The sequence below is a fragment of the Aulonocara sp. 'chitande type north' Nkhata Bay genome, linkage group LG14, assembly GCF_057382095.1.
Source record: "Aulonocara sp. 'chitande type north' Nkhata Bay isolate Kocher_YH1m ecotype deep benthic linkage group LG14, A_spYH_male_GT1.1, whole genome shotgun sequence".
NCBI lineage: Eukaryota > Metazoa > Chordata > Actinopteri > Cichliformes > Cichlidae > Aulonocara > Aulonocara sp. 'chitande type north' Nkhata Bay.
The window spans coordinates 38983719-39003996 of NC_141357.1; the positions used below are offsets into that span (position 1 = coordinate 38983719).

At 45.0% G+C, this 20278-nt stretch overlaps 1 protein-coding gene across 1 annotated transcript in view; it reads left to right on the forward strand.

Moving 5' to 3' along the window:
• Positions 1 to 3829: 3829 nt before the first annotated feature.
• The window catches only part of LOC147315243 (fibroblast growth factor 12-like), a 47515-nt gene continuing 31066 nt past the window's right edge, over positions 3830 to 20278 (forward strand). The window contains exon 1 of the mRNA XM_086262509.1: positions 3830 to 4145. Coding sequence (XP_086118635.1) covers positions 4115 to 4145 — 31 coding nt within the window. The 5' untranslated portion in view covers positions 3830 to 4114. The remainder of the gene's footprint in view (positions 4146 to 20278) is intronic.

Sequence of the window (20278 nt, forward strand, 5' to 3'; positions counted from 1 at the left end):
AAACGCCGTTTTCGGTCACTGAAAATGGAGATTTCTAAAAACTCCGGCCAGCGTGGAGATTTTCGAAAACTCAGTTTTTGCGCTTACGTGTGGACGAGAAAAACGGAGAAAACGCAGCGTCAAAGGTGTGCGCCTTTTTTGACGTCACACTGTGCGCCACGTTATTGTTTCGGTGAAATGAATTTCTACAATACTGTTACTGTTAATTGTACTCTCTGCAGTGTTTAAATGCTTACATATACACACAGTTACTGTCCCTCCACACAGACGACTTGGTTCTGCTTCTATGCCCCAGCTTTGTTTACTTTTTCCCACCGAGGCTTCTAGACTTCTGATTGGCCAACATTTCTACACGGTTAGGAATCTAGCGCCACCTGCTGCTTTGGCATGTTCATAGCAGCGTTTTTCTTCATTTCTCCCTTTATGTGTGGACGGGATTATTTTTTAAAACGAAAACGGAAAATCTCCGTTTTCAAAAATACCCGTGTACGTGTGGACGTAGCCTCAGAGTAAATTGAAAACACTAAAAGCTTTGCTGCATTCAAATAACTAAAGTTACGTAGAGGACAGATCATCATCTGCATAGAACTGAGTAAGAATCTGACATCTTATTGAATATCTGAAAGTCCATAATTTAATCCTGTCAACAGATATTAATGATATAGTTTTTGATCTATTAATAAATAGATCAAATAGGCCGTATGATACTCTGAGAGGAGTACATCTGTAAATAACGGGCCCATAATAGAGCCTTGACGTACTCCACCTTAATCGACTTTGCTCCATTTATTTAAACACCAACACTGTGGGACGAGAGCAGGTTCATGATCTCGCGTCGTACTGCAGAATTGGGCTCAGGAACAGGTTGAATCGAACCCTGGGGAACATCCCTGAGTAAGACCTTCAGAAAGAAGCCTCAGGTCTGCACATTATGTCACATTTATTACACACAGCATGTGTGTGTGATCGGTTTCCAGTACTGTCAGGTCACAACATGAACATCTGCTATCGTGTGCCCAATTTTTTCCCATGTATGGATAAAAAAACCTTCCTGCTGACCAAAGTTTAAAATGTTGAGCGTAGAAATGGGGATTTAGTATAATCATGGTCTTTAATTCTTCTATATAAAGGTGATAATTTCTGGATACAGAATAAGGAGATGCAGTCTTGTTTGCAGATGATGGCACACATAAGGTAACGTGTGCGCTACATTAAAGATGCTCAATCTTCTGAGAATATGACGTCATGCACGTGGTTGGTGCCGCAGGCCGTTAAAATAATGTATTCATGTTAAAATGACATAAGTCACATGGCCTCTGTGACACTTTAGACTCAGACACATTTAAAAACCATCCAGACTAAAGGTTTCAATCGGACACTCAAACACTTCGTCTAATTAACCCTCAGGCAGGGTGAGCTGGTGGATTCCTTCACTACATCCTTTAAGCAGCTTCCTCTCTCGACCACCGGGGGGAGCAGTGAGAGGAAGCAGCTCGCTCTGTGTGAGCGGGTATGATGGAGGGAGCTGTCATGTGAACGGAGGCTGTTTGTGCACACAGTGACTTTATCTCCTGTAATGTGGAACTACTGTTGTAAATAGCACTTGATAAAATAACTCCTGTCTGACTCTTCGTCTGCGTCCGCTTCATTCAGCCGCCCGGCGCCACACAGCTCATCTCAAACGCCTCATTTTGCTTCCTCCTAACCTTTCTCTTCTCTCCTGCTTCCTGGTGCCTCAGCACCTGTCTCCTCCACCTGCTCTCCTCTCTCCATCTCGCCTCCTGCTGGGTTTGGAAACTATCCATCACTGTCCAAATATAACCACAGCATGTAAACACGCTGCAGGCTTTACTGCTGATGCTCAGCCTCGCTAAAATCCCCGATTTACAGAAAACACGAGTTATTTACTGATGATCAGCGACGGGGGAACCTGAAACCTCTGTGGGGTCATGTGACTGTGTCAAAACGCCTACAAAATAAAACTTTATTTAAAATCAGTTAACAACAGCTTTAAGCCCAGAAACTGTCCTGCAGTTTATCAGCGGAGAGCTAACCCTCTGTGGACCTGATGGGGAACAATGATGATTCCAGGATGTTCACTTTTTACAGCACTGCAGTCACTTTACACACTCACTTTGACTTGACATCACCTGTGATTTACTTCCAGGTGGTCCCGCCCTAACCTGCTGATGTCGTTAACTCCAACTTTGGTTCAACAGATTTGTTGAGCTGTGCAGGTAAGCTTTAGGCAATTTAAACTGCCAAACACATCCTCTGCACACGCCCATATTTTGCTCCATTGCGGTTTATTTCACACCTCAAACATTTAGTAAACAATTAAGCAAATACAAGTAATCTGCAATAAATTACAGGTAGTAAGAAAATAAACTTCTAACTCTTTTACGCTGCGTCCGCACCTACACGGGTATTTTTGAACACGCAGCTGTTTCATCCATGTAAACGGCGTTTCGAATCATTGAAAACTGAGATTTTTTAAAACTCCTTTTTTGTGTTTACGTGTGGACGAGGAATACAGAGTTCGTCACGCAACGTCAAAGGTATGTGCCTTTATTCACGTCACGCTGTGCGCCACGTTATTGTTTACATGAGATGAATTGCAGAATGATAGAGACGAAATACTGTTAATCTGACTGTCTGCAGGTTTACACGCAGTTACTGTCCCCCTGTTTACAAAGGCAGAGGCGTCACGCTGTGATTATTTTACTGTATGTGTAATAATATTCAACATTGCTATCAATGCATTTTTCAAAAAATGCCTCTCTGTGCAAAATGGGTTTAAAAACATAAACAGCTGTGGGATCCTGTTTGTCTGTGATTTAAACAGCAGCGCTGCTCCCGACGCAGGGAAAACCAACCCTGCAGGGAGACCTACTTCGGCACCTGTGCAGGTGAAGCCAAAGGGCAGATTTGCTTCACCATATTTTCTCGTCTTTGGCTTAGAATGAAGTTGGTTTGGAAACATGTTCAGCGATGCTTCATCTCCCGCTTTGCGTTTCTGTGGGCGCCCCCTGTGCTAGCAGTGTCCAAGCGTTTTGTCTTTTTCTTCCCCCCCTTTTCATACCACGCCCCCCCTGCAATGGCTCTGCGCCCCCCTGGGGCTGGGGGGCGGGCCCCACACTTTGGGAAGGTCTGCTCTAAGGTAAAGACCCCACAATCAAACCACGCCCTATAAGCATGCGCTTGGTGACAGTGGGAAAGAAAAACTCCCTTTTAATAGGAACAAACGTCTGACAGAAGCAGGCTGGGGGAGGAGCAACAATCTGAGAGACTGGTTTTGACTGGTTTGGGGGAAAACGTGATCACATTTAGCTAAATCTTAAGGAGTTGGCGTCAGTAGAAGCATTTAAGGTGGCCTGGAGGCACCTGCGGGCTGCGAGGGTCCCACCTGAACATGACTGGGTCTGCTTTTGGCTCGAGATGATGACGTATTGTGATGTTTGCTGATGAATCTGTGCTCTGCGGTCGTTTTAGTGTTTAAATAAAGCAAAACGAGCAGTGCAGGAGACCCTTCACACAGCTCCCCGTGCAACACTTCCTTATAGTTAACGGGACAAGCAGTGCGCATGCGCGATGGGCCCCGAGTTTTGCATGTTTTTTTTTCTTTTCTTTTGTGCACGGAGGTCGCGGGTTCGACTCCTTCTCTTCCGTTGATGCCCTGCGGTGGGATGGGCAAGACCCCGTGCCCTAAAAGTTCCTTCATCACGTTTCCTCCTCACACCAATCAGCACCACCATCGTGTCACCTTAACGGTGACGTCACTCCTGTGCTCTCCTGCCTCGAGCTGCAGCAGCACAGAGAGAGAGAGAGAGAGAGAGAGAGAGAGAGCGGCGCGCGGACACAGCTCAGGTGAACGCACGAGCCTCGACGCCCGCAGGAAGAAAAAAAACGGCGAAGAAGCAGCTGCGGAGGATCTGAGAGCAGGTCCCGCGGTGCCTCCCTCCAGCTCTCCCGGTACCATCCACCCATCAGCGGTTCATCGGTGATCACATCATCCGAGACTCGACGCTTGTTGATAACAGCTGATTAAGGAAAGAAGGAAGGAAGCAAGGAAGGAAGCAAGGGACGCAGGCTAGGGGAGCACCTCGCCTCGGACATGGAGCTGGTTAAAGAGAAGGCACCCCCAGGTAGGACGGAGGGATGGGTGGATGAAACGGTGCATGGATGGATGGAAGTTTCCCTCATCCTGTGAGGGTGGATGAGAGGAACTTGGTGCTTTTTCCCGCAGAGGGAGGTGGATGGAAGGGTGGAGGCAGGATGAAGGGGACCCGAATGGATGGATGGATGTACGGGTGGATGGGTGGAGGGGACTGATGCATGTTGGGTAAAAGTGTACTGCGGTATCCTGCTGAATGCAGCTGCACTGGAGCTTTTTAGGTGTGGTTATTATGGGATGGGGTGCAGTGTGTGTGTGTGTGTGTGTGTGTGTGTGTGTGTGTGTGACAGAAGCCTGATGCAGCAAACACACACAGGCAGGCAGACAGGTGAGGGTGGTGATGCTGACTGATGCAGACACATGGATGACGGGTGGCAGGAGGACTGACGGACGCGGAGCGACTGAGCTGCTGTTGGTGCAGTGATGCTTCGCCTGGCCGTCCCGGGCTCCACGGCAACACAACTTAAAATATGGTTAATTCCATTCACACAACATCGCCGTGGACACCGGCCCAGAAACAAGCCTCAGAGACGCAGATCCAAAAGTTCTCCCCAAACATCAAAGGAATACTCGTGAATCCCAGGTCACCATTACAGCGATCCAGCTCTGACCTCAGCGGCAGCTGATAGTTTTATTAAACCCAAAGCTGAATTCCTCTCTTCGTTCTTTGTGTGACGATGTCAGACTCAGCTTAAACTCAATTCATCTGAGAATATACATTTACTCGATTTATTATTAAAATAACCAGTAAGAACAGGACCACGGTAAAACAAAAAGAAAACAAGAACGTTCATTTGGGATATTTTAATCATTTCCTCCTAATTCACTGCTCTTAAGGCCTCGTGCACCTCCTCGCACACGGAGGCGAGCAGCGGAGAAAACAAGTTTGAGTCAAAAACCTTCAAACATAAAACAAACTTCCTGCTCGCTTTTAACTCCACGAAACAGAACTGGAGGAGACTCGGCGCCTCCCTCTTTGTGGTGTATGGATCCGTGCAGACGAGCTGAAGACGCTCAAAACACGTGTCACCACGCGGCATCCATCTTGAAATCCTCCAGGCGTTTTGTTTGGTTGTTTGTATTTACGGATTACCTGTAATTTAAAGTTTTGGAGAAATGAAAACTGCATGTAGAGAAAAACTCTCTGAATCTGAGAGAAGCCATTTTTATCCTGGCAGTGAAGATGCTGAGATCCAGATGTGGCTGAAGGTGGTTCTGCTCGTATTTTAAACTTTTCTCTGCTTTAGCAAACAAGTCCAGCTGTCTCGTTCTCCTTGTGTCGTCTCATTTTTGTGGTGGAAATGCTTCCTCCGGTAACCACGGTTACATTAGCAACGCTAACTCAGCTGTAAGCTGCTGCATGTATGAAGCTTTTTAATGAGCCTGGTTCATTTTAAGTGTCTAACTTGTTGATGAAAATCAATTTATGGCAGCTGCAGTAAAATCAGGTCACTGCTGTCAGCCGAGCACACGAGGAAGCTGGTAATGCAACGCTTCGATTGCATCATTCCTTTATCCTGGTAAGCGTCTGATTGCTGAGGTCTCCAGACTGCAGACGTGACAGCTGACCATCAACACCAAGATTCAGCCGTTACACCAGAGGCAGCACGGGGTCCACGACTTTCAGCCCCCGCCCTAGCGGCACGCCAGAAGTTTCGCACAGATTTTCGTGCTGTCTCTGCGCACACATGGAGAGGCTGCAGCATTAGCAGGGTTAATGCACTTCCTGCAGTTATATTTCCAGCTGGTTTCCTGCACCCACTCTGTCAAAGAAGCTGATCATACATGTTTCTCATATTTGACATAATTAAAATTTTGTTCACCTGTGCCGTCATATTTTCTGCTTTAAAAAATCCACATTTTGAGGTTGGAGGGGTTGGTGGTGATCGTGTTATTTGGCCTCTGGGTCTCTGTGAGCTCCACACTGTGAGGAGCAGTAAAATGAAGTGCACTCGGGCTGAGAGGAGGAAGGAAGAGCTTGTGTGGCCTGAATAACAGCAGCATGTGGTAATCTTTATCTTAGTAATAAATAGAAAGTCCCAGAGTTTGTATTCTTATGGCTCCTGAGTTTGGCTCCACCATCAGATCTGTCTGTGTGGAGTTTGCATGTTCTCCCTGTGCTTGCTGGGTTCTCCAGCTTCCTCCCACACTCCAAACATGTGCAGTTAGTGGGGTAAGGTTAATAGGTCATTCTAAATCACCCATAGGTGTTAATGATTGTCTGTCTTTATGCGTTAGCTCTGTGACAGACTGGCGACCTGCTCAGGGTGTACCCTGCCTCGCCCAGACAGCTGGGATAGGCTCCACCCCCACTGCGACCCTGAATTAGACAAACGGATGGATGAAAATATTCTTAGAAATATTTATTGGTCATGTTTTCATGTAAAGGTTGAGCAGATGCTCATTAATGTGTCTGCAGTGTTGTTCTTACACTGCCCAACAAAACAAGTGCACAGCGGCTAATGTTAGCATGTTTTAAACCGGCGGGCTCATGCTAGCTATGCAGACGGCACAGCAGCAGGTTTGAAGAGCAGAAAGCAATGATGATGCTGCAGAGAGAAGCAGCTCTGTGAAGGACTGCGATCCACCGTCTTTGCATTTAGTTTGGAGTTTTCATTGATTTCACTATTTCACACGTTTTCCCGGTTTGGCACACACGTCAGCCAACTTTCCAGCCGAGTGCACACACTCCTTTCTCCTCTGATCTCCGACCTCAGTACATCAGTACAATCATCTCCACTTCTGCTGCAGCTGAGCCAGGGACCACAACTCCGCCACAAACCCTAAAGGCTACAAGAGGGAAAAAACTGAAAGATCAACATCTGAGGAGGAAACCAGACGAGCATCTTTGTGTAACGGAGGAGCCTCGTATTACGCCGAAGCGCTAAAGTGGCTCAGGAAGAGTCTTAACATCAAGGCTGATCTCTCACAGCGAGAACGCCTCCAACACCGTCAGCAACATTTAGCATCTGCAGTCTTCGTCTCCTGAAGGTTCTTATCCATATCAGATATTATACATGTTGCCTAGCAACCACCTAACAATGGACGAGAAAGCCACGGCAGTCAGAAGCATCCGGGTCTCCCAGCATGGATGAGAGAGAGCTCAGTCCTGTGGTCGGTGCTACGAGGACATGTCAAAGTTACTGATGACACCAGGCAGCAGGAGCAGCAGGCCAATTCACAGTTGATATGTTTTTATTAAAGCGTGTTTGTGACAGATGTCGGCTCATAAAAGAAGACTCACAATAAAACAAGCGTAAAGCAATCCTGCCAGGCGGCTTCCTGCTGCCATAAAACAGAACGCGCTCCGTCGTCGCACTCGCCAAAGATAAACGAGGCTGAACTTTGAGCTAACTGCTTTATGAGTCAGACTCCTTTATGTTAACATTTGGTGTTCATTTGGTGCCCGACAGTCTTTCTCTTTGATGGGGAACAGAGAGGCCTAACCTGCAGTGTGTTGCTGCAGTGCAGCCTCTGTAACATCTGGCCGGAGCGAGTGTCAAAGCTCCTCCAGATGTGGTCCGAGCTGGTTCAGAGACACGTGAAAGCTGTGCTGAAGTCAGTGAAATGTCTGTCAGTCGAAAAGAGTTAAAAGCTGCCGTGAGTCAGCTCTCTGCTGTTCAGGAGAGCTCACAGCATCAGCGCGCTGTATTATCAGCAGAACTGCAGGCCAGTGCAGCTCTCAGCCCACCTGAACGACGGGGAATTATTCTGAGAAATCCTCTTTGTGCCAGCGAGGCCGTGCTGGTAGAATAAACCACGATTATCCTTTAAAAAGCAGAAATGCATTTATTTTCCTTAGTGTGCTTTTTAAAAATCTCACTCTCAAAGCTCTGCATGCTGAAGCAGTCAGAGCTGCTCCAACAATCAACAGTCACATGACACAAAGCTGACGTCTGCTTTAAAAACACAAAACAGCTGGTTTATATCATAGAGAGCCTGTGATGTATAGATGTAGCTGCAACAACAGAAAGTCCGCTATGAGCAGCAGTTGGAGAGAGTGGGAAGGAAGAACTCCCTTTTAACAGGAAGACACCCGACAGCAGTCTGCTGGGAGTGTTTGTGAGGGAGACAGAAGAGAACAGGTAGCAGGACTGAGGGGGCTTCAGGGCTGTAAGCCTACAGGAGGAGTCTGGTGTCGCGTCACTTCCTCGTCATGAAGCAGTTGAAGTGCTCTAAAAGTAAACGTCCACAAAAACCTCATACTGATTCTGTAAATGTGTCAAATATAAAGCCGTCCAGTGTGGGGGCGTGGCCTACTGCAAGCCCACATCAAAGAAAGAGCACATTTTCACCCAGTGCTTTGTAGAAAATGCAAACATGTAGACCAGAGACTTTTATTTTGGCGAGGGAGAAGCTTCAGGGTGCAATGATTTGCTTTGGGCCTGCTGTTTCACAACTGTCAGGTGGCATGGCCTAAAGGGGCGTGGTCTAAAGGGGTGTGTTTGTTTACAGCACACAGATCAGTGTGTTGTATTGATTCTGGGATCAGATCCACACCAATCAGGATGATTCAGTGACCTGCTGCCCAGAACAGAAACCTGAGAGACTCTGTGGACACACACACACACACACACACACACACACACACACACAGGGGAGTGTTTATGTTGATTTCAGGTTGTGTTTTCACCCAAACACTGCCGGTATCAGTGTCTCTGTGTACCTGTACACCTTTGTGTTGTTGCTGGCTGGAGTCCTGTTGCAGGCTCGCCATGTTTGAAGCAGATGATTCTCACTTCCTGTGTCAGAACGCTCAATTTCATGTTTTCTAAAAACGAATGCCTCACAAAGACAGTAAGATGTTGTGTTCATATAAAACAATAATCAGTGTCATAGTTATAAGAAGCGTTCTTGTTGTCTCTTCACTAACAGGCTTGATTTTAGAGTTCCTGCTTCTCCTTCACAAGTGAGATGAGGTGGATCTTCCTGTCCTCGCTCTGCGGGGGTAGAATTACTCTGCCCTTTACCTTCATGTGCAGTCCTGTGGAAAAACACTCGGCATGTCGGAGCGATCGAAAAGGTTGCGGTTGCTCGGCGCGAGCTTCCCCTCCCGTTACTGAAAAATGAAATTAGAGTGTCAGGAAGTGATGATTTACCAGCCGGTGAGAGCTGCAGTCAAACCACCAGGGACGGAGATGCACAGCCTCACCTTTAAAACACTCACAGAGCAGATCTGAGTGCAGTTTTCAGTGATGAGTCCATCACTGATGACTTTGTTCACTTACTGGATTCTTGAATATTGACCCAGCTCTCATATGTTGGTGTAACAGCCTCTGCAGTGACTTCACCTCAGCGTCATACTAAGCAGGTGTGAGGGCGTTTGGTAATCCGCCTGCAGATGAAAATTTGACCAACTGTTCCCACCTTTACACACCTGCAGGTATCACTGCTGTGCTTCCAGCCAGGTGTTTCTCACACAGACTTGTGTTTCCAGGTATACTTTGTGACCGCCGCTTCGCTCGTTTCCCTTCGGGCAGGCTGCTCAGCTCGCCGCTGCGACGGTCTTCAGTATCGTTCAGCTGCGAGCTCAAACTGCCGACATCCTGAAATATGCACGAAAGCTTCGACTCCTGGATCGAGGGTTGAGATGAACACAGCAGAGCCTTTGGTAATCGAGACCTGTGTAGAGGAGGTAAAAGTCATTAAGGTTTCTGCAGGTGACCCTGTGGGAGGAGTGTTAACCTTTCCAGCAGCCCTTTGAATCGGTCTCCCTGTGGATGTTGCCCCTTTTTACCCCCCCCTGCACCTCCCGCCTCCCACAGACGGTGCTTACAGTCCAAAACAGTCTTTGTCATTTCTTTCTGTCCTTTAAATGATACGTAAAAGTTCATGAGTCTCTGTGAATGCAGTCAGAAGTCAGTTATCATATCAGCTGTCCCCTTGCACCTGTCTCACAGTGACACCTGTGGGCGGGGGCGTGTTTAAAAGCGGGGCGGAGCCGAGTGCCTGCCTCCAGGCTAGTTTGAGCTCAGTGTGAGCGGTCAGCTGAGGGGAGAGGAGATGCTCTGACTGGTGGGTCTGTCACAGTAACACACGGAGCGTTTAGATCACATCAACAAAATCCTCATTTCCGTCACCTGTCACAGCTTCTCACAGCTGCCTCCATTTTGGATCCAGTTTCTCACATCCATCGAGCTCCTGTGCTAACAGGCGTAGCTTTCGTGTCTGCTGGTTGTTATGATGAAAAAATACCTGCAGGTAGTGTCGGCAGCTGCTCCGCTACAGCCGACCGGCGCCGACAGTTCACGGTTAAAACGAGCAGCGTCAACAGCGATGACAGAATCTGTCAGCTGCAGCGTTTTCATGGTAATTACACTGCTGGTTAAGATCGTGTGTGAGTGAAGAGGCATCACGCTGCATCATCTCGCTGCTTCTGTAGCTCGCTGCGATACAGCACTGACACTTTCCTGCAGCGGATCGATTCCTGCAGGACATTAAGCTCATTATCTGGATCAAGCTGCAAAAGTCAGTGGCTTCCAGCTGCTGTTTCACTCAGTTTCAGTCCGTAATCGAGCGCTCGGCTCCTTCTCAGGTTGCAGCAGCAGGATGTGGACCTGTTCCTTATTTCCTGTCGTTTCTCTGCTGCTCCGATGGATGTTCATCTGAAACATGGACAGAGTTTCAAACACTGACGTCAGATGTCGTGTTTACGAGGGGCACCCAGTCAGGAGAAATTTGCCACCAAGCCCTATTATAAGATAAAGAAGGATTATTTTGGACTATGAGTCATGCAAAGCTACCCTAGCAGAATCAGAGAGTAGAAACAGGGAGATGGAAACGAGTTCTTTTTAAATTAGCTAATGTGAATGTTCAGGAGATGCTAGCCCACTCAGCAATCATTCATTCGCTGGTCAGTTTGCAGGCTGTCGATGGTTTGCAGGAAATGAGACGTGAAACATCGTGTCCAGGACAACGTCTACGAAATCTGACATTTTTCATTTAAACATGGAAGTCTATGGAGACTGACTCAGTTGGAGTCAGGCCTCTAGTGGATGATAGAGGAACTGCAGCAGGTTTAAGTCTCCATGAAATAACCAGAAATATATTTGAGCTTTGGCTGCAGGTCTTTGCAGATTTCTCTGAAATGTGGTTTGATTTTGATGGACTGTTGATTAAACTGTTCCAGGAAACTTAGAAAGCGCGTACACGAACGAAAGCAGAAGGATCTTTTTGAATAAATTGATGAACGATCGGCCCTGGATGGCCTGAAGTACAGCTGAGTCCTCTCACAAACGAGCCACCCTCCTCCACTGTGTGGGAGATGAACATAAAAGGCAGAAGATGCTGAGCTCAGCGTGCGCCAGCCCCTCCCTGTCTGATGTTTTATGGCCAGTGCGTCTCCATCATTCCCAGCAGCGCTCGGCTCTCCGTTTTAAACAGGAAGCTGGAAGTGGAACAGCAACAACATCTGAGCCAGTTTATGATCGTTTTACAAAAGCTTTTTCCAAAGCTTCACATTCAGCGTGGAAAGTTACTGCACGCTTGCTGCATCATGCACGCTCTTTAAGTAGCTCCCGAGGAGCAGAGGCCAGGACATGGAAGCAGAAGTCCGAGGGCATCGGGAGGAAAAGCAAAATCACAAACAGGAAGTCACTTAAACCTCATTTTGAAACAGCTGCAGCTGAAATGTAAAAACATTCGTGTTTAGAGGTCTTTACCTCTGTGAGGATTTTCTGTCTGACAAAGCAAACATATTCACCTTGGCTGTCTGTGATTGGTTGGCTGTTCTTGTTTATTGACATTTTATTTTGAAAGTTTTGTATTCTAAATGGGAAGAGTTGGGACCACATTGTTCAGTTCGACAGACTTGCTGCTGGTGTGTTGTTATGACTTTACACACTGTTAAATAATGACATCAGACTGGTGCAGGAACTTTTGCACATCACACTAAAGGCCTCTTTTCCTACACCATGTTCAGACTCTGCTCAGAAACAGTTGGAAACCCCTTTACGCCTCCTAAGGTTGGGTGATTGGATGAATCTGTCAGCTCTTGGTATTGAGTTTTGGGCAGTTTGTGTTGTAGTACCTTGCTCATTTAATATTATTTAAGGTGTTTTTATCCCAGTTTCTCCTGTTCAGGAAGTGTGGAGTGGCTCTCTGTTCAAAGGCTCCAGGTTTCTGAGTGAAATGGGTGTTTCTAATAGGTAAAGCTGAAACTGCCTAAAAACCAAGTATGGTTTGGCTTGGTTATTACTTTAGAGCCAGGAAAAGAATAGGCCAGGAAGAAGATGGAAGACATCATACTTACTCACAAGCTCTAACCTTCACTGTTACACTTAGAAGTTGCAAAAGTCCCTTTTTGAGTGCAGGATATTTTATTTAAGCAGTTTAGCAGAGGCAACAAAACCCTCAATCGAGGTAGGAGAGGGGTACGCTCAGGCCTGACACTAAGTCCCATCCGGGCCATGACTGATGAAGCAGTGACCTCCAGCTCCTTACCACCCCGGACGGAGTTTTCACTTCTTGGACATCCATAACAGGAAACCGTGAGGATGCCGCTATGAGGCTTGATTTTTAATACCTTCTAGCTTGTCAATAAAGTGAAACCTAACCCTAGTCTTGATTAGGTCCGTAGTGACGTGGTGGATATGAACAGCTTAAAGTCATTTACAGAACCATCCAGGGCTTCGGTTACACTCTCCGTGATGGCCCAAACCTTGGACTTTATGTTTAGGTGAAAAGTAAAAGCACTTAAAGGAAAACAATGTATTGTTGGATGTTTGTCAATCTGAATCTTTAGCCTTTGGCTTAAGCTGATCTGACATCATGCACAAAGACTCAGACCTTCGAATGGAGGCCATCTGGTAATTTCCAGTCTTGGTGTAAGGTGTCGAACTCCAGGCCTCATGGGCCGGTGTCCTGCAGGGTTTAGATGTGTCCTTGATCCAACACAGCCGATTTAAATGGTTAAATTACCTCCTCAACATGTCCTGAAGTTCTCCAGATTCCTGGTAATGAACTAATCATTTGATTCAGGTGTGTTGACCCAGGGTGAGATCTAAAACCTGCAGGACACCGGCCCTCGAGGCCTGGAGTTCTCCACCCCTGTTGTAAGGAGTTCATTGTCACCGCAAAGCAAGTCCTTCCAGAAGCAGGTCAGATATTCTGTGTCCTGTTTGCTGGATAAAAACACGAGGCTGAGACCAGAACGTTCCTGACGATGGACCGAGTGACCTTCACCTGAGACCGGCCTGCACTCCTCTGAGTGACCAAACCCAACCTGGACTCTAAACAGCCGGAGACTTGGTGCATGTTAGGAGGTTATTAGAAGCAGAAAGCCTGTCACTATAAAATGATCTGTAATATCCAGTTTGGACGACAGGAAACAGGAGGTCCGTCATCTGAGGAGAAGAGCGTCCCATGAAATATGGGAACATGTCAAACCCACATTAGTGCGTCTCACTCTGTCCTGACAGGCTCGCAGAGATCTGAATCATTTCCCACTCCGTCTTCATCAGCTCTTCGTGTGTGACAGCTGCGATTCTTGGCTGTGTCACAGATGTTCTCTCTTACATTTCTGTAGTAAAGGCGTCGGGAGGATGATGTTGGTTTAGATTTCAGAGCAGATTGATGGTTCAGCATCTTCCTGGTGTCACGGCCTTTTTGGCCAGTTGCTCCCAAAGACAGACGAGCTCAGACGCGTGTGTGACTCACTTTAAACCTGTCGTTTCACCTCCAGCAGGCTGAATTTAACCTCCTAATATCCACCCATGACAACCTGTCTGTGATTAGGGTTAGTTTGATTAATGTTCAGCCATTTTTATATCATTTGTCCTTTCTTTTACCCAAATGGAACATAAAAGCTATATTTTTATCTAAAAATAAACACACACACACACACACACACACATATAGCTCAGAGAAATAATCAAAGAACCTCCAAACTCATAAATATGCAAGAAGCTGCTTTTTTAGGCGGAGGACTGGATGATGGTGATCACACCACAGACTCTGTGACTGGAGATGAGCACACCAAGACCACAGTCTGCTAACACTCACTATTCATTCCAGATCTTAGTTGAAGTACATCTGCTGCTCGTTCGCAGCTCCTTGTTTTCATTCTTTGGCTGCACTCGGGTCACATTTCAAAATGATCCTTCTTTGTCTGATTCTGGGCCTCTCACTTCACCCACTGCCTGAAACAAGCTGGTTTAGTCCCCCTGAGCCTTTAACCAACTCACTTCTGATCGGCTGCCGAGAAAGGAAAGTGGGTGGGGCTTCTGTGCCTGAGACAACCATATTAGGGATATTGACTCTATGACATCATACACATCAAAGATAGAAAAACCTGCGTGAAACTGAGTGTTCAGAGCTGTTTGCAGAGATTATACTCTGACCTCGTTGTTAAAAACTTTGTCCATGTTTAATATGAACATCCAGCTTCACTGGAGCAGATATTGGACCTGCAGTGCGTCGGACATGCAGCACGTTTTATTTGGGACTTCTGAGCTGGATTTATAATATTTTATTCAGCAGCAGTGATAAAGATAAATGGTTAGTTTAGCTACAGTGCTGTGATGTTGTGCAGTATTTGTTGGGGTTGGCATGATTGCTTGTTTTTTGATCAGTAGCTGTGATTTTTGTTAAGTATACATACAAACACTGAATGATTGTTGCCTTTAGGGAGAGGACTTGATGCTTCTGTTTGTCGGCAGCTGTGACCTTGAGCTGTGAAAAAGCTTTTTTCCTGCCACAGAGACAAAAACGCTACTGAAAGTAATCAGCAGACCTGCTGTTTTATTACCACAGAGCCTGATGTCACCTCTGCGTCGGCAAACGGGACAGCGTGCAAAGAAAACGTGGCATGGTCCTTTAAGAGTATCGCCATGGAGACGGTGTGAAGGGGCGAGAGACGGCATGTGTCATAGAGAGAGAGGAGCAAGCGAGCTTAACCTAAAAGTGTATCGTCATGTAGACAGAGAGAGAGAGAGAGTCAGCAGACCTTTCAATTATTTATGAGGCTCCTCTGGAAATGGTCTCTGCAACACACACACACACACACACACACACACACACACACACACACACAGGGTTGATGAACAGTCTAATGTAATGCGGTGGTGTGGCTGCAGCAGCCGAGCAGGATGGATGTCTCTGCTGCATTAACGCTCCCATCAAACCCTCTGCAGCTCCAACAGCTTCCTGCATCCACGACGCTTACCCCGTCAAAATAAGAGTCCCTACCTGTTTGTAAAGGACCAGTCCGTCCCTGCTTCGCCTGTGCAGGTGTGTTGATAAAGTATGGTCATGTGATGTTTTCAGTCGAGAAAGTAAATCCAGAGCTGACTTTAATAAATCACAACTTTGTAAAGAGTCTGTGACCTACGAGGGAGTCACAGCCACACAGAAACGTATGAGGTGCCGTAAGGGACATTATTACTGAAACGCTCTCACACACACAACTGAAACACTCTCCCACACACAACTGAAACGCTCTCACACACACTACTGAAACACTCTCACACACACAACTGAAACGCTCTCACACACACTACTGAAACGCTCTCACACACACTACTGAAATTTTAGCTCTCACACACACTACTGAAACGCTCTCACACACACTACTGAAACGCTCTCACACACACTACTGAAACGCTCTCACACACACTACTGAAATTTTAGCTCTCACACACACTACTGAAACGCTCTCACACACACAACTGAAACACTCTCACACACACTACTGAAACGCTCTCACACACACTACTGAAATTTTAGCTCTCACACACACTACTGAAACGCTCTCACACACACTGCTGAAACGCTCTCACACACACAACTGAAACGCTCTCACACACACAACTGAAACGCTCTCACACACACAACTGAAACGCTCTCACACACACTACTGAAATTTTAGCTCTCACACACACAACTGAAACGCTCTCACACACACTACTGAAACGCTCTCACACACACTACTGAAACGCTCTCACACACACAACTGAAACGCTCTCACACACACTACTGAAACGCTCTCACACACACTACTGAAACGCTCTCACACACACAACTGAAACACTCTCACACACACTACTGAAACGCTCTCACACACACTACTGAAATTTTAGCTCTCACACACACTACTGAAACGCTCTCACACACACTGCTGAAACGCTCTCACACACACAACTGAAACGCTCTCACACACACAACTGAAACGCTCTCACACACACAACTGAAACGCTCTCACACACACTACTGAAATTTTAGCTCTCACACACACAACTGAAACGCTCTCACACACACTACTGAAACGCTCTCACACACACACTACTGAAACGCTCTCACACACACTACTGAAACGCTCTCACACACACAACTGAAACGCTCTCACACACACTACTGAAACGCTCTCACACACACTACTGAAACGCTCTCACACACACTGCTGAAACGCTCTCACACACACTACTGAAACGCTCTCACACACACTGCTGAAATGCTCTCACACACACCACTGAAACCAGAGGCATTTCCGCTGAACAGGAAGTTGTTTCCTGACAAGGAAACTGATGGAAAAAGTGGTATATTTCAAAACACTACAAGGATTTCTACTCAGCAACCTGCTAGTACAGCAGTCCCCAACCTTTTTTGTGCCACGTAAACGATATAAAAATAAAAAAACGATAAATACCATGAAAACCATAAATAGAAATGTGTTCGAATTTTTGTGGAGGAATAAAATCCATTACATAGAAAGATCTCAGCTTGTGAAGGGATACAATAAAGGTGGTATCAAAACTCCAGAATTGGAATTTATGGTTGGCACCCTTAGAATTAAATGGTTAAAATCTTGTCTGTCACAGCCAGACTCTACTTAGCTCCACATCCCATGATTCTTGTTTAATAAAATAGTATACAGGATTAGACTTTAATTTGAAATGTGATTTTGCGGCAAATAAAATCCCCATAAAGATATCAAACTTTCCAAAACAGACGTTGCATTTTTGGGAAAATGAGATTTACCCACAACTTCTCCCCATAATTCAACCTTATGGAATAATAGGGTAATAACACTTAATCAAAAATCAATTTTCAAGAGTGACTGGTTTGAACAAAAATATTATATTCATAACAGATTTGTTGGATGATAACGGTGTCATTCTAAGTTACACAGACTTTTCAGAAAAATATTGTCTAAACTGTTCTCAAAGAGAATATAACAAATTTTGTGAACTGGTCCCACTGCCTCTGCTTCATTTGATTAAAATTTTTATGATATACGATAATTTCTCATCAGTGCTCCCAAATTTATTGCTAGGGCAATGTCAGCTGTTTGATAAAAATGCAATAAGAAATTTGTTAGTAGTTTCTTCAAAGACAAAATATTTCATAGTTACAACAGAATGGTTACATGGCATGGTTCTAATTTAGTTATTTCATATACACTGGATAAAGCATACTAAAAATTTATGAAATAGCCTATTCTACCTAAAGTTAAAGAAACACACTTTAAACAAAACTAATACTGTGGCAGAATTTCTAAAAAAAGAGATTTGGCTTTGAGGTGGATCAGTGTTCTTTTTGTACTGATGAAAATGAAACCCTAGAACATCTTTTTTTTCCTATGCCCTATCACACAATGTATTTGGTGCAACTTAAAAAATTGGATTTCCCTAAATATTAATGATGTGCCACTGTTTGAATTACATCATAATTTTTTTTATATGGATCATCTAGCATTGGATGTCTCAGACATTATTAACATCATCATACTTTTGAGTAAATATCATATCCATTGTGCTAAATGGAGGAACGCTAAGCCTTCTCTCCCTGGTTTTATTGATGATTTTAAGATATTTTTCTTTGCTAAAAAAGACAAAAAGCACATATGCAAAAAAAATAACCAGGATAATGCACGTCTCCCGCTATTCTAAATTTTGACTTATGCTGAGGCTAATATATTGTTAAGTAATGCAGCTGTCTCACTAAGGTCCAGAATCGATTTGTTCCACGATTCGATTCAATTCAATTCGATTTGATTATGGGGAATTTTGACAGTCAGAAATATTATAATTCAGATCAGTACATTTACATATTTTTGTATTTAGAAAAAGGAAGCTGACACACGCAAGACTTTATCAAAGGTGTGAGCATCACAGCAGATGCCTTTGTGTCAAAGTAGCTGAAGATAAAACACAGAAAAACATGAAGGTGGTTTTCCTGTTCTGGGATTTTATAAAAATATTCTGCAGTACATCAAAAACGAAAGAAAACCATTAATCAACATATGAAGTTACCTCTGACGTTACAGCGGTTTTATTAGAGACACGGCTAACGTTTTGCATTTTGCATAATTTTAAAAAGTTTAAATTTATTCAGTATTGAACGGCAGAAATTAGGTTTTGTATGTAAAATGAAAAAAAAAAAACAGCGGCCGACTGCGCTGTAAACAACAGTAGACTTGTGCCTAACAAGCAAGCGAATAATATAGAAAACAGATTTTTAGACGGGAAACTGTTCTTGAAGTACAGAGAGAGAGAAAGAGAGAGAGAGAGGGCTGTGCATGACGTGCGATTTTATCGTGGTGGAAGCAAAACAGTGAGGGAATCCATGACGATGTTTATGTGAAGCGCAGTTTGGATCTTCTTTTGCTGCTGGTTCAGTCAATATTGTTTGGAGAGAGATCAAACTAACAGCTTTAGAATCGGCGCAAAAACGGCGTGAAAACAAAGCGCGGACCTGCCGACAGATCAGAGTCAGCGAGCTGTCGGCTTTCAGCCCCGACCGTGTCCGTGCTGTCGGGTGAGAAAGGCGACATCTCACTGATTCTGATCCGCGGGTCCGCGCTGTGTGTTTACGTCTTTGTGCAGAAGCCGTGTACCTGCTCTCATTTACTGTCTTAGCTGTTTGGTGGTTGTTGAAATTTTGTGAGGTTTCACCAGAGATTCTGGCATTTCGGGCAAAATAAATTTATATTAAAAAATCGATTCAGGATTTTAATGAATCGATTTCACGTTATCCAAGCCAGAATCGATTTTAATCAATAAATCGATTATAAAAACCCACCCCTAACTAACAGGTTGCTGAGTAGACATCTGTGTAGTGGTTTGTTTGAAATTAACACTTTTTCCTTCAGTTTCCTTGTCAAGAATTAACTTCCTGTTTAACTGAAATGCCTTCCTGTTCAACTGAAATGACTTGGTTTTTCAGTAGTGTGTGTGAGAGCGTTTCAGTAATAATGTCCCTTACGGCACCTCATAGAAACGACCTCTGAGTATGAGCATAGTGAGTTAGACCGGCTTTGCATAAAATGTAACTAATCTGTATAAGTAGCACACACATAGTTTTTTTGTTCAGCAGTAGTGTGAGACAGGGCGTTTCTAATTTTAGCGATATTGATCACATGGGGAAAAAAAGCAGACCTACATATTTGTTTAATGTACACGCTGAAGGAGAGATGACTGCAGGAGATGTTTAGTAAGATGAAAAAGGCCCGAGCACAGAACCCTGTGGAGCTCCTTTATTCATTCTGACAGATTCATAGTTTATTTTCTGCCTTTCGCTCAGAGGCAGACGGAGACAGTTTGCAGGTTTGATGCTGTTTTCTGTCTCAGTTTATCCTCTGTCATCTTTACTGACGTCTGTCTGCATGACCTTGGGAAGAGAAGAGCATCAGCACATAAAAGTGAACTTAAAAAGCTTTTAATACCTCATTAATTTAAGGTGCTGGGACACGAAGCGGTGACGAAGACCAGGTCTGGACGTGAGCTGAGCGCGCTCTGTAACAGAGAACCGTACAGAGGAGCCAATCACAGCATCTGATAAATGAACGTCTGATGACTTTATTGTTATGATTGTTCAGCACCTGACGCTGTCATTAGCTGGCTTTGCATGATGCACAGTTCAGAGTTTGATCCTCTGTCTGAAACCCGCTCCCCACCCACTGAGCCAGCTTTTCTCTGATTGGCTGCTCCTCGCATATGGCCATGTTAAAGATGCCCTCTCTTTGTGACATCATAGAGATCCAAGGATAGAAAAAAACTGTGAAACTGAGCATACATACACTGAGCTGATTATAAGATGCTTTACATGGACGTACATTTATGATAAGGAGATAAGTGATCAGCAGACTGCAGGCACAGATTCAGCCTC